General features: G+C 32.2%; 2 protein-coding genes across 3 annotated transcripts in view; both read right to left on the reverse strand.

The window, feature by feature from the left end:
* LOC124357775 (myotubularin-related protein 6) overlaps positions 1-2,349 on the reverse strand; it is an 80,219-nt gene extending 77,870 nt beyond the window's left edge. The window contains exon 1 of one of the 2 annotated variants that reach the window (XM_046809820.1): positions 2,165-2,349. In XM_046809820.1, coding sequence (XP_046665776.1) covers positions 2,165-2,212 — 48 coding nt within the window. In that variant the 5' untranslated portion in view covers positions 2,213-2,349. Of the gene's footprint in view, positions 1-1,272; positions 1,709-2,164 lie in introns of those variants that run through there. The other variant, XM_046809819.1, reaches the window with a different exon arrangement.
* Positions 2,350-12,008: 9,659 nt separating this feature from the next.
* Positions 12,009-15,312, reverse strand: part of LOC124357776 (protein kibra) — a 56,668-nt gene continuing 53,364 nt past the window's right edge. The window contains exons 15-17 of the mRNA XM_046809821.1: positions 14,640-14,963; positions 13,428-13,549; positions 12,009-13,153 (exon numbers count right to left, since the gene is read on the reverse strand). Of these exons, the coding sequence (XP_046665777.1) occupies positions 13,033-13,153; positions 13,428-13,549; positions 14,640-14,963 (567 nt within the window). The 3' untranslated portion in view covers positions 12,009-13,032. The remainder of the gene's footprint in view (positions 13,154-13,427; positions 13,550-14,639; positions 14,964-15,312) is intronic.

The raw sequence follows: 15,312 nt of genomic DNA on the forward strand, positions 1-15,312 counted from the left end.
ACAATATTTTGTCGTTGCATATTTATTTTTCTATAACATTCTTTTGTTAAACTAGCATATTTATATCAATCGTTTAAATTCCCTTCATAATAAAAACAACATTTCTGTACTGTTCTTTGCGTTTCCATAAAGAATTAAGTGTAAGGTCAAAGTCATTTGGATGGCACACACTCAGTTGCTATGGCAGTGGAGTAACTTTATTGTTTCTCCAAATTATTTCACATTTTCAGAATCTTTTAATAATTATATTTACTTTTTAGATTTTCAACTATCACCATTTAAAATAAATAATAAGAATTTGATATAACTACAAAAATACTATGAATATAAATAAATATAGGCTATATAGAAAATTTATACCTTTTATATGTTTGAAAATTTTTTCTGAAAGATTTATACTAGCTGAAAAATGAAACGAATTTCAAGCAAATATTATGTATAAAAAACACAAATTTTTAAGTAAAACACTACTTTAAAAAATCATTTGAACTGAACAGTTTTTTGTATTACATATGTTAAAAACGTTCAAAAACATTTTTGGGGAAAAGATTTTGTGAACAACCAAAAGGTTAATATTTAATACTGACAAGACTAAATTTGCCAAATTTTATTGTGTTGCAAAGAATTATAGTGGAAGAAGCTAACAATTCGTCCTAGAGAAAAAGTTTTAGTGCGTTTACTTTAGTAGATTTGATATATTAGTAATTTAAATTATATCTATTTAACATTGTTTTTGTGGCCCAATATGAAAACTACAGACATTTTTTTCTTTTTTTTCAATAAAACCTATGAATATTTTTACTTTTATAGCTTTTGAAAAATCTGTGGTGATAGAGCTTTTCAATTATATGCCAATTAATAAACTGTTTCGAGTAGAAATTGAGATTTAGTTATCTAAAGATACCTAAAACTACATTATTAAATACTAATAAAAACTAGATCCACACTTCAGGTTTCATTTAGTATAAATAGTAAAGAGTATTGTATTATAAAAATGTATCTGTATAGATACAGTATTGGTAACCTAATTTGTTTATTTGTAAGTATATATTTTGTGATCTATTTTTAGAAAGATATATAAGTTAAACATAATGTTGTTTAACTTAATCTTAAGAAAGATATTCAGGCAATTATCGATAGCTTTAGGACTAAAATTATCTTTTAAGAATTAGCCGAGAGAAAATACCATTTTATGAATATACTTGTGCAAATATAAACAGCCTGCTTGAGTGAGTCATTGACAACTGCAACATATTTCTAATGGCAACCTACCTTTTTTAAAATTTTTGCACCTCCACAATACTCCGAGTCATCTGATGAGGCGATTTCTTCATCTAACAACCAGTTCTTTAGTTTCCCATAAACTGAAGGAGGTCCTGTTAGTGCCGCTGCTTGATAGAGTCTAGTGGCGGAATTAATTAATGAACTACTAATAATTTCCTCAATATCACCTTCCATACAGCTCATTTTTATTTAAATTTAATTTAACAATGTAAAGAAATTTACTTCAATAAACTATTTTTTTAATTTAAATATAATACTTGTTAAACTTTAAAATGTTTAAACAAAAACGGCTAAAAATTTTACATCTGTCTGCTTTTTAAAATGTTATCTCAGTAGCAACTACCCAATGTTAGAAACCTGTATAGTTACAGTTTATTCAAAACTAATTTCACTGTTACAAGCAACTAATCTGAACCATCTGAGCAGTGGAGGGTAACTGGTACTATGACCTTGACATCGTACAGCTAAAATGGGGTGGTGAGGAGTAACACTACCCTACCCCACAGTTTTATGAGCCTTCCTACGCATGCCCAATAATCACTTGCAGAATAAGTTTTTTATCCTATACAATTCAATTTATTCGACATATTTATATTATGAATCTACTATTAAAACAAATCTATCCCAAACAATCCATTGATATCTGTGTTATCGTCTGCTATCCGATCGGAGACATCAATCAGTTGCTGGACATTTCAACTCACAGTTCTACAAATATTTTCAAACATTCAATATAAAACTTTATTATTCAATCTAAACTAGTTCACGAATACCAAATTATATATGCCTATGACTTAAAATCATATTTATTGAATCTTAGTTTACCTTATGTCTTGTACTACATCTTTAACCTTAAAAAGCCAATCAGGTTTCTACTTGCCTTTTTCGTGGCGGAATCCTCCTTACTGTCTACTTTTTGCTGAGCCATTTTTGTTAATAAATTATATTAAAAATCAACACCGAAACTCTAGAAAATTAACATAAATGCACGAATCAAAACAAAACCAATACGGGTAAAATGACATTTGCCAGTTGCCATCTGTTGTTACTTTTGTAATCATACGTATGGTTGTTACCAGTGCAGCCAACAACTCAAAATCGTTTTCCCTAATCATATCTGAAAACTAACCTTATAAATTACGTATTAATCTTTAACTACATCATACATACAAAAGTATGCCAAACAATATATAACGAATGAACGTTATCGCTTTAAACTTATTGTATGCACTAAAATAAATACAATGGAGTTAAATAGTACATATAAAAATTAATCAGTCAGAACCAGATTCTAACTTTGCTATTTCATATTCCTGCGCCAGTACCATGCGAAAACCAGCTCCACTATATGGGAAGTTTGAAACGATGAGTTTTGATGGCGCCATTCTATTGTTGACAAAACGTCCTCATGTCGTTATAACAATCAACTAGAATATGTTATGCGTTTTAGTTGTATAGGGAGCGAGTTGTCTCGGAAATTACGTCAGTATTATCAGACAAATAAAACAACTAAATTAATACCTAACTACTACTTTAAATTATAAATTTTTTGGATATTAGTTGAGGGCCCTCTTTAAGAGTATCTCAATAGCGAATGTTTCTTCGACTGTCCCCACAGTATCATTGTAAAGAACACTTCAAGAGCCGAGAATCCCTATAGTTGCCAAACCTTACGTTCTTAAAATCTCGTGTTACATAGAGATAAACCACATTTAACTCATAAATTAAACTCATATCTATAACATCATAAACAAACACCTTTTTTGGAGCAGCTTAAATTGAAAGTTTTTGAATCAAAGCCCAAATATCCAAAACTAAAATTGTATAAAAAACTGGCTCTTGTTATTAGGAGTATACGTTCTGTGAACAAACTCGAAGCATTACCGGATAACTGAATGACTTTACTCATGAACAGAATTCTACCTTTCATCTAACATAAATAAATACCTTACCTTCTTTCCCTTGAAGGTACATTGACTACTTCAACGCCCTTATAAACCATCTGGACGCTACAAGAACAAAGTAAGTATTATTGACTTAGTGTTAGCCTAGAACAGAGGGGTTTTCTCGAGAACTAATTGAGCTGTAAACTTGAAAATTTGTATATTTTATTTAACTATCACTAAGGGGTTTGCAAACTTTGTCTTCTGTCTATCTGCCTGTGTGTCTGTTTTCAAATGGATATCTCAAGAACGAATTGAGCTATGAACTTGAAATTTTGCATCTAATACGATTTCTACATATAGCCGTGTTAAATAATGAACATGTGGCTGAGCGTTTACATTGCCTAAATATCCGCTAAATGTTAAGATAAATATTTTCTCTATAGACTATAAATTGTGCATAAAGCTTCATTTTTATGTAGACAAGAATGAGTTTGGTGACAGTTGATGTCTATTCACGGGATTTGACTGAGCGATATTGAAGTTTCGCTCAGTAGGCCGGCAGATTTTTTCTTTTGTTAACCGGGGGGGCTGAGCAAATTTCTTTTCTATCTAAATGACTGTCTTTCTATCGGCCTGCAGGACATTTGAGAATGAATTGAGCTACAGATATGAACGAAGTCTGTTAAAGACGAAACGACGTGGAATATACTCCCCTTACCTTTTCAAGGCTACATAGAGCATCCACACCCATTCTAGGAGAGATTTTCTTATAAATGAAATTATTTAAAATACCACTAACATTGGTATGGAAAACAAAAATTGTTGTCCGCAAATAATGGCTGTTACGTTTTAGAAATATAAACATGCCAGTATACGGATCTATTAATATCAAACATGAAATAAATTCCTTAAGGTGATATAACGTAAAAAAGAGAATAATCTATTTATACCTTTTGATAATTTAGATTTAAAGTTGCTGTTTCCGGGAGTGGAGCACAAGTATATCGATACAAAAGAGTTATCTCGTGAAGTTGCTGAAAGGCATCGTTTGTTTCAGCGTTCAGTCTAGGCAATGTAGCACAGGGACAAAGAATGAAAAATAAAGTGAGAAGTATAAGTACATGTTAAACGTTGGATCATGTCCTTATCGGCAAAGATCCAAAATTCCGTTACCTATACATTCTGTTATATTTTCTGTTAAGGCTCCATTTTCAAATTGATAAATATTATATTGATTCTGCCAAAACAAATAATCCTGCTAACTAATAATATTTCATTCCTATTGGTGTTTTAGTTGAGTTCCTTTGATTTTCAAAATATAAATCGTGTAATTAGATAAAGGTTTGAAGCAGTAATTTGTTGCTCTAAATACTATAGCAGTATTTATAATATATGGTATTGTATTACTGTGCAGACTTTAGTATTACATTATGATTACGTCATGATTGTATGTACATGGCAGTGTCATCAGTCCTTTGCTGTTCCCTTTCTATACATTATATAGACATTTAATTTGCAGGTCACCTCTTTAAATTATGCTGATGACATACTCCTGTATGATATTACGAATAATATATATATATATATATATATATATATATATATATATATATATATATATATATATATATATATATATATATATATATATATGAAGGGGAGGGGGATTAGGTACACTTGTAGTGTAGCCACTGCTCAGTACATTTTTTAGTTTGTGTTTGAATCTTAAAAATGTAACCACAGTTTTTAAAGAAAATAAAATTTTAAATAATTTTGTTTCATTATACAAAGTTAAAACTTTATCTTGTTTGTACATAAACATTGTGAATAAAACATAACTTAGTATTGTGTTCAAAATCAAACACAATTTAATTTTTGTGTAAACAAAGTTTGTTTTTGCTATATATAATAGAGAAGATTTAGATAATATTAAATTAACAAGATAGATTAGATTAGATTTCTTTAATTAATTTGACACAAATAATACACATCCTAAGTAATTTTTATATTTTTTTCAAGACTAACCAACCCAACATTGGAATGTGTCCTTTTTATCTACAACATTACCATTACTGGTACTAATTTTTACAATAAAATAAGTTAACTACGAGTCCTGAAAACAAACAGAATTTTACAAGTTCAGAACCATGACATTATTGCATTTTTAAGTAAGAAGAGTGTAATCATCTGAAACAGTGGCTTTAAAGATTGTATCTGTTACTACTCTATCTTTCTGACATTGCTTGAACTCAGTATGCTAGTCATCTCTGCACTTTCTGCAGCAGCATTCTTTTTCCATAAGACGATGGAACCTAAATACACAGGTCTAAATCTTCTTCACAGTTCTTCAGTCTCAGTCCATACTGGTTCATATATATCAAATCAATTTGGTCACAATATGGAACACCATATTGTTTAGTTTCTTGCAAAAAGCTTATGTGAAATTGCAGTGGGATCACGCACATCTTCTAAAACGTAAGTTATGGGTCTGGGATTAATAATTGGTTCACTTTCACATATTACAATGTTTAATTCCTTTTGAATCAAATAATTATTTCCTAGTATCTTCCGAAGAATCTTCTTTAAGATTCTTATGAGCCTCTAGCAAAAACCACCGTACCAAGCTCAGTTGGGAAAATTAAAGCACCATTCTATATATTCAGCAGTAACATTTTTCTTGATTTTGTTCTAATTTATTTTCATGAGTGTATTGTACATTCTCTTACAACTTTTGCCATTATCAATGTACATTATGAAAGGTCTTTCTCTGCGAGTCTCACATTTTCCGAGAGCCATTGCAAAATCCTTATCAAAAAGTGAGGAAACAAAATCCAAATGTGCTGCCCTATAAACGACACAAGTGAGATGCAAACCCACACTTTTGCTCTTCCTTCAACATAAAGAGGGCAATAAAAATCTGTTCCATACACTTCAAATACTGTATAATTGAGAAAATGGTTTTCAAGTAAGAGAGGGTTTTCTACCTCAAAAGAATAATTTGCTATAAACCTTCTACATAGATCACAGGAACCAATGACTCGTCTAACAGTTTAATGGCTCTTGATAATCCAATAGGTTTTTCTCAAAACGTTCAAAAGACCTTGGTTCATTACGTGAATTGACTTTAGATGTTTCTCAGAAATGAATCTTTCCACCAATGAATGTTTAAATGGTAAAACAACTGTAAATTTAGCCTGTTCAGTGTTAATTTTTATTCAATATTGTGGTTTTCAATCACACAAGACCATTAGATCCATATATAGGTTTAAGTTTAATCTATCTCTTATTTTCCATACCTTCAAATGATTATTCTTGTACAAGTTTTAGTAGATTTATTTCTGCTTGATTTACATCATTGACACTCAGATTGCCAAATATCCAATCCATTTTACTTTTAAAATTGTTGTTAAAAATGTTTAATTGAACCTACAATTTTAATCTTTACATCTTTGGCATATCAATGACTTTTCTATCCTCAGTGACCAATGCGGTTGTAATAATCGTCATCTTCAGTTCCCTTTCTATTTCATCTTTATCAGACCCAACTTCCATTGTCAGCCATTCATTAACTGGTTATTTCAACAACTTAGAACTCTCCCACCATTTGGACTTAAATTGTTAACAGAACATCCTACACTAACTAAATCTGCAGGGTTTTGAAATACTAGGGAAATGATGCCACTAGTCATTATTAGTGGGCTGTTTTGTTTCTTGAACTCTGTTCCAAACAAAAACTCTGAATGGCTCTTCTCATTTTATCCAGGATAAAACAGTCCAGGAACCAAACCAAAAGTATACATCCTCTAAATGTAAGTTAATCACACATACAATGGAGTTAGCCATCCAATCTCCAATCGTACCTGCTAAAAGTTTGTCTGGAAATGGTAATTTGTTTTATACAAACGACATGACACTAAGCCTCAATGAAGCGATCAGTTACATTACAAAAGGGCTGCACCCTTAAAAAACAAACAGCTGCATAAGCCAATTGACTGGTGTTACAAAATGTATGTAGTAAAATTTTAGAGTTCTACAGAGTGTATTGAACACTTCTAGGAATTTAAATTTTCTTTCAAATATTATCTTCTTTAATCCAAGAAAAAACTAAACTATCCTTTTCATTTATTTCAGAATCCCATTATTTGACTTCCATGTTTGTTGAATGAGAATCTTGAGTACAATTGTAGTACAACACAATACTTATATTATATTAAACATTTTCTGAGTAGCAGAAAGATTTCTCTTAGTCGACTTGTTTCTGGTGGCTGGTCCTCAGTGTCACATTGCTTTTGGCGACTGGTCTTCACTGTTGCACTGGTTCAATTCAGTGTGGACAGGACGTTGTCTCTAAATTTCAAAATTGAATCAGACAAAGACTTTATTAATTGATATAACTTACAAGCATTTTATGTAACATAACTTCTGAACATTTTAGCTAGTTTCAAGTTTATTACACAAATTTCAAAGACTCATTTGATTTTTTCCTACAGTTACATGTACTAGAACTAAATTTAGAAATTCCCTCACATACGTATAGCTCGATCAGTATTTCATCCCTGCCAAACCATCTGTTAAGTTGCTCCAAAGTCTTACTATAATGTTTAGCTAAAGGAGGAAAACTCTCAACTTACCGACTGTTCTAATGATGACTGAATTAAATATTGAATTTTATTTCATCATCTATATTTATTATCTTATCAAATAGTGCCTGAAAGAAGTCCAGGTTTTAATAAAACCACTACATTTGTTATATTTTAATTTAGGTAGCGCGTAGTGTCTTAAGTGTTGGTTAGTAGATAACCCTTTACTTTCTAAAGAATAAATACTACCTTATTGGCTTTTTTGATTTAGTCAGTCTAACTTTAAAGCAACTGTTCAAATATCCATGTAACTTTCTATTGAGTTCAAAAAAACCTCTCATCAATCTTAAAACTGTCCACATGCTTTATCTTCCGCTTAAATATTCTTCTTTTATTTCACTAGAGGTATGTTTTCTTGAAATAGTTGTTCCCACTTGTTGAGGTTTTTCAGTTGATCTGCTTCTTAATTGTCATTTCAAACTTTAGTTTTCTTAAATGCAACACACTCATGATGAATTCTCAATTTCTCTCAAGGGGAAGCCATAAAATTTGAAATACGAGGATGGAATTACAAAATAAGTGACTAGACTTTCTAAACAAAAACTGATACTAATTATTACAGACTCGACTTTATTATACGCCAAACTACTACAATAAAAAGTTACAATGAATAATATAAAAATCATTATTTTTAATAAACATATGTGCAATAAGCTGACAGCTGTAACATGGCTTTAAATTAACTTTATATCATCTGTCATTGTGACAGCACTGGTTGTAAAACCAAGCTTTAAGAATATCATTAGGGGCATTTAAGACCACCCCAATCATTGCTCTACAAACTGAAGCTAACATACTACCATTAAATATCAGAAGATCAATACTTACAGATAAGTTAGTTTATAAAATATTATCAGAACAATGTCATCCTGCATACAGAAGTCTCATGTTTTCTCAACATGCTAACTGAATGTAGACCATATTGGAGAAGGAAGACTAAACCATTGTATTTACACTCCCTTACAAAAATCAATTCTTTTGACCCAAACTTATCACTTAAAGAAAGCTGTAAAACCTTCTGGGACTTTAAACAACCTATATTAACAATGGACAATGAAATAAAATTTGTCTTCACACTCGAATATCCAAAAAAGGTAAGCAACAACACTATTGTAAAACAACGTTTTCTTGAAGTAACCTCAGAGAAAATATACAAACAATCGCTAAAAATATATACAGATGGATCAAAAACCGAGAATGGTGCTGGTGCAGCGTTCTACATTCCAGAATTGGATATCAGAGGTAAATTCTCCCTGCAAGAAGGAATATCCAGCTACTCAGCTGAGCTTATAGCCATATTGCAAGCAACCTTCACACTCGCCACCATCAGACAAAAAGACATCATAATATTCTCCGATTCACAAGCAGCTATAACAGCACTGAGTAACGTATACAACTACTCCAAAGGGGAAGGTATTCCGGTGAGTATCATCCATAATGTAATAGACAGTGGCAAGAACGTCACTTTTCACTGGGTTCCAGCACACGTAGGTATTTATCATAACGAATATATAGATAACCTAGCAAAACAAGCCATAGCAGACGGCACAAAATTGTTCAATATTTACATCCCAACATCTGACTTCAAAGCCTATCAACAAAGGCAGTATGCAGTAGCATATAAGCAGGTATGCCAACGTACACCAAAAGCGGCATGGTACAAAGAAATAGAAAGTACGACAGGCCATAGCCCTTGGTTCATCATGACAAACTTCAAAAGGTGGGAGATAGTCAATGTAATTAGAATGAGATGAAAAAAAAAAAAAAAAAAAAACAATCAGCTGTTTTAATTTTAGATGCTCTAATCAGCTGATTATAACATTAACTTGTTGGATTGTGATCATAATATTCTTACCTGCTATAGGATTTAGCTTCTTTTGAAAAATACATATTCAAATTAAAAACATGTACAAACAACAAAAAAGTGTCTTTACATAGGACTTCTCATAAATTTTAAGTTTTTGAACAGAGTATAAAATAATTTGTTAGTAAAAAAGTAATCTCTGCTGCTGAACAGTTTCAGTCCAGTATTAAAGAAGGGATGTTCAATACTCCCATCACCACAGCCAATTAATTTGATTGCATATCTTAAACCATGTCAGTAGAATTAGCCCAACATTTCAAAGATCAATTTTGTCCTTTATTTTAAGAAAAAAACCTAAGGATTTAGTACCAATCCTAAATACAACTGTAATTTTTGTAGAAGATAAACATTTTTATTTTCTTGTTTTAATCAAAGGAAGCCTTAATTGTAGAATAAGTAGGATATTATGACCACAGTTCAACAATTTCCTGTTACAATCAGTTGATTAGAGGTGATAAAATTAAAACAGCTGATTGCTGTGACTCACAAGCAGTGCTGTCAATGACAGTTGATATTGTTTAGTATTCCAAAGCACATTATCTTTAATCTGTCCATTTTCAAAAACTTGGTATCGGAATTGTAAAAGCTGACATTTTAAAAATAAAGCTTGTACAAAATTATTTTGTTATATATATTTTTCTGTAATTAGACCTTTAATTTTAAAGATATACACTGAATTTCAACAAAAAGTTCTCAAATTAAAAATAGCCAAATAAAAAACAAAATAGAGGCTGTTTAGGTAATTATTGAATTTCAAAAGTTAGAATACGATACTTTAGTTTGCATTTGGTCCAGAAATAATGCCTGAAAAGGTTGTTAAAAGATTTCTGGGACAACCTGTGGATTAGGCATTATAATTTAACTGGGAGCACCTAAAATGTCACTGTTGTAAGATATCAGTTGTTTGTAGCTCCTGGCTTGTGCAAGCGTATCTTTAAAGTGGTCATGCTCGCTTGTAAGTTGGCGGATTTTTTTGGAATTGTTAAAAAAATTACAAAATGGTTAGTATTTTGTACAATTTTGATAATCTATGTAAAACAGCTGATGCCTAACAAAAGACAAAATATTTGCTGTTCCCGATTTGTAAAAGCCTACCTTTAAAATTATCGTTATCGCTTATGCATTGACGGATTTCATTGAAACAAGTACCGTTGCAATTGTAATGAAATTTTTCAAACAGTCGATATCTAGTAAATGTTTTATAACTATACTGTTTTTTTTTTGTTACTTAACTTGTAAATTTTGCAACAGACGCCATTTTGCATCAGCATTTTCATGGTCAAGTATCCAGTCTAATGTGTCAAAACTTGGAAGTAGTACTCCTTGGTAACAGCGCAGCCCTCTGGAGCATGATCGTGGTGCACTGGCGTTTGTGTCGAAGGCCAACCAGAACGTACATGACTTTCAACCAATCACGGCCATTTTTATAATGGCTGAACCAAAAATTGGGGACATAACTGCTCCCTGAAAGGTTTGCTTGATCATTTAAGCCATCTCTGTACGTTTCCCAAGTTTGAAATAAAACTTGACTCAAATTCTCTGATTTTTACGTTATATAATTTTGTTGGGAAAAATATTCAACAAAGGCTTGAGAAACACACACTGTACACTGACAGATAGAGGACTTATTAAAGATATGAATGAGAGCTTATCTTGGTGCAAGAAGGAGGGTATTAAGAGTGCTGAATTTGATAACAGTACCTTTCACACATAAAGAGATACTTTCAGGATAGACTTCACACATTTGTTATTAATCAAAATGTGTCTCTAACAGTAACAGCTGCTCGGCTTGTATCTTACATAGAATCGTTAACTTCCAATAAAGTTAATTTTATGTACATATATATATATAAATAAAATTTGAATAAACATTGAATCATAAAAAGTACTTGCTCTGCCGGGACTCAACCCAGATCTCTCACTTGCCCGGTGAGCGCACAAACACTACACCACACGTAATGTAAATATAAACAGAATTAAAAAAAAAAACAGACATGGCTTATCAAATAGTTATAATTAGTGCTGATTTTCTAGAACTAGAGGTGGCAGAATGCCCCCAGGAGGGTATGGAATATCTACTAGAAGAGGAGTCTGAAAGCTCTTCCTTATACAAAATTTTAAATATGAAGTCTCAAAACAGGGTTTTCTGTTTTGTGCAGGGGAAAGTTTTCCGAACATACCAAAAGTGTTTTTTTGGGACATGCCCCAAATCAAACTCTGGTAATAACAATCAACAACATAATCTGGTCAGAACCAATAATTAGTATAATACTAATTATTATTATTATTACTAAGTATAATAAAGGTAGGTAATAAATACAAATTTTAATAGGAAACAGTTTACTGTAATGATTTAATTATAATAAACAAATTACCTAAATAATAAGAATCTGTACATATATTACAAAAATATGATTAACACAAGACAACAATAATAAAATAAAATAATTTACACGCATTATTGTCATAAACCCCGACACAGAATAGCACCCCCCTTACTATACAACTAACAACAACTAAACAAAAATGTAATAGTTACAACTGGTTCAACACTAAAAAATTTTATTTACCAAAACAATTTGGTAACAAGATTAAGGCAACATGTGTAAAATTTTAACAACTGACCAAAAGCATAACAGTGTAGCGGGCCCTTTTCTATAAACTTTAAAAAACGTATAACAATGTTTTGAGCAACATTAACCTACTGAGGTGAGGCGAGCTGTGTGCGTTACCTAACTGCACTAAATGGTGTGACAAATTTTAAGCATTCAATAGTAGTACTCACTTATAAATTAAAACAATAGTTACATAGTTAAATAAATATTAGAACAATCTAATTATGTCAGTTATACACAATTTTTACAACAGCAAAATAGATCTGTACACTAATTTTTACAATTTCCAATATAACCTACAAATCCCACAAGAGTGTTTCCGACTTTTTAAAAGTGTTTAGAAGTGAGTAAAGGCTCGAACAAGGGAAAGGAAAGACACGGTTTCAACAAGAAATGAAATATCTAATCGGCTACAAGAAATACTTATTTCACAACTCGTTACATCGAAAACCCTAATGAAAAAGTGTACTACAAAATGTTAAAAAATACATTTCAACATGCGACATCAAGGCATGTAACAGGCACGTGAAGACATTGAAGGCAAAAGTCGAAGGCAATAAGGCCCTCACACAAAAGCTTACTGAGAATATTTTGGCAACAAATGACGTCAGATCTACACACGTATGGCCAATCGGAACACATAATGTATTTACAAAAATGCTACAAAACTAACGCTTGAACACAAGATTGACTCGGTGGAAGTGGCCTGGCAACTGACTAGCATCTATAGAGTGAGTAGGGCCCTACACCTCCACTCCGAGTGTCCTGTCCACAGTGTACTTGAACCTTTGGTTGTCTTCAGCCGGCTCCAGCGGCAGCACTGGCACACTCACGTTGGCCTTTGTAAAGAAAGCCATCTTCTCCCTGCAAACACAACACGATTCCCGTCAGTAATACGATTGACAAAAACAAAACAATGATTGAGCAGTCCACATAATCAGAGTTCAAAAAAGCAATTAAATATGCAAAATGAGGTTTTTTACTAAATAACTAAGCAAACTTATTCTCACACACTCAATTTTGCAAAAAAATTATTTATTTACAAGCAGTTTTATGACTAATTTCATAACTGAGCTATCAACATTATATTTATAAAGATAAATAGACTAATGAGTAGTTAAACTAATTAAAAACTTACTTGAATGAGATAAGGTCAGGTTTTCCTTTTCCAGCTTTACTTTTCCTAAGCTTGTATATTTCCCTGGAAGTTTTCTTCAACAGCTTTTCTACTTTCTTGTCGTCCGCACTCTTGCCATCAGCCTGTGAGCAATGAAACACATCCTGAGTTACATCATACTGATAATATTTAGTAGTTATTGTGTAAAACGATACTACATCTGAATTCCAGTACTATCTGACTGTAAAATAAAGTTATTTATTGCATTCAAAGCAAATTATTGGATTCCTTTTCTTTAGTAATCCAAATCTTCAGCCTCTCTTGACTGGAGTTAACTTATCTACATTCCCAAAATTGTTCTCTTACTTATTAGCGTCTAAGGATGGGCTGATAAAAAAACTTAAATCTAATACACAATTTTGGTCTTGAATTTGAATTCAAAACAGATTCCTATATTATTAAGTAACAATATACTACACTAAATCATTGTTTTGTTACCGTTAAAGCAAATCTGGACTTAAGGAGTGGCTAGCCAAAAATTTTAAACCACAATTAACGTAGACATGCAGTGATGCAAGAACATACACTGATAGTCTGGAAATAGGAGTTGTAAGCTAAATATTACTTACAAAATTACAATAATTTCTTACTTTGGTTATCTATCATGTATAGAGAACAATAAAGTACAACAGTAACATGTTTAACAATCAGTAATTTGTGAACTGCCAATCATGCGCATAAGAGTGTTTTGAAAATTCCTTGTTTCATTGAAAATACTTTGAAAATATTAGTAACCAAATCGAGTGAAAAGCTCCATCTTATTGATGCCGTCTAGATGCCACAATGTATTTAAGATATCATGTATTGGAAGCAATCCATCCCTATAGTGGCACAAGTTGAGTTGATCTATATTTAACTCTTTTATTAAAACAAAAATAGAAACCAGCAAAAACCAGAATAATAGTAACAAACAAGTAAGAGACTTACATTACAAAGGTGATTTTTATAACGCTGCAAGACAAATATAATTTGGTTATCTTTTTAAGTGTCGTTCTACTGAAATAATGTTACATAGTACTGTCAAGAGAGTCAGCTTAAGGAATATTTTGTTACATCATGAGCAGAATATGACAAAAACAGCACTTTACTACTCCGCAGCATCTTCTTTGTAAAACTACAACTTGGGTTTGCTGGGAGTTGGTAAAACTCTACAGAAAGACAAGTGATAAGTACCTGAGCAACCAGATTCTGGAACTGAGTATCCTCAAGGACCCAGGCGGCTATCTCAGTGTCTCCCTTCTCCTTGGCGGTCTCCAGGCGGGCTTTGAGTTCTCGCAGGCGGGTGAGCTCATCCTGCAGTGCCTGCTGCCGTGTCTGCTGAGCCCGCAGATCCAGCTCCAGGTCTAGCGAAGTGCGGGGACCGTGTGGTGCAGTTGCCCCACCCCTTGGTCGCCGTCCTGCCCATCGCAGTGATCGTCTCTCCACTGCCCCCCTTTGGAACGGTCCACCTCCACGGCGGTACAATGGCATCGAGCTATCACTGTCACTGCGGTTTAGCTGGAATCCACAAGCCAAGTCATTAACAGGCTGTCTTTTGTCTAATATTATACTCATATAGTCTTTATCAGAAGTTTGTAAAAGACATAGAAAATCCCAAGAACAACCAATCAGTGATTATCTCAAGGTACGCAACTCCTTAACTTTATATACAAGCTTCATTGTGTAATTCCTGTTAAAAATAATATACATCACCTTAATAAAATCATACAGATAAGTTATACGATCTGAAATACATATTGTGACTTGTTTAAAGCATTTACTTTTGTTTAAAGCAAACTTGCATACAATAGTAGTTTTAGGTCTATTTCTCAGCTACTTGATTTCTAAAGCACAGAAAAAATCTTAG

The sequence above is a fragment of the Homalodisca vitripennis genome, chromosome 3 (genome assembly GCF_021130785.1).
Source record: "Homalodisca vitripennis isolate AUS2020 chromosome 3, UT_GWSS_2.1, whole genome shotgun sequence".
In the NCBI taxonomy this organism is placed as follows: domain Eukaryota; kingdom Metazoa; phylum Arthropoda; class Insecta; order Hemiptera; family Cicadellidae; genus Homalodisca; species Homalodisca vitripennis.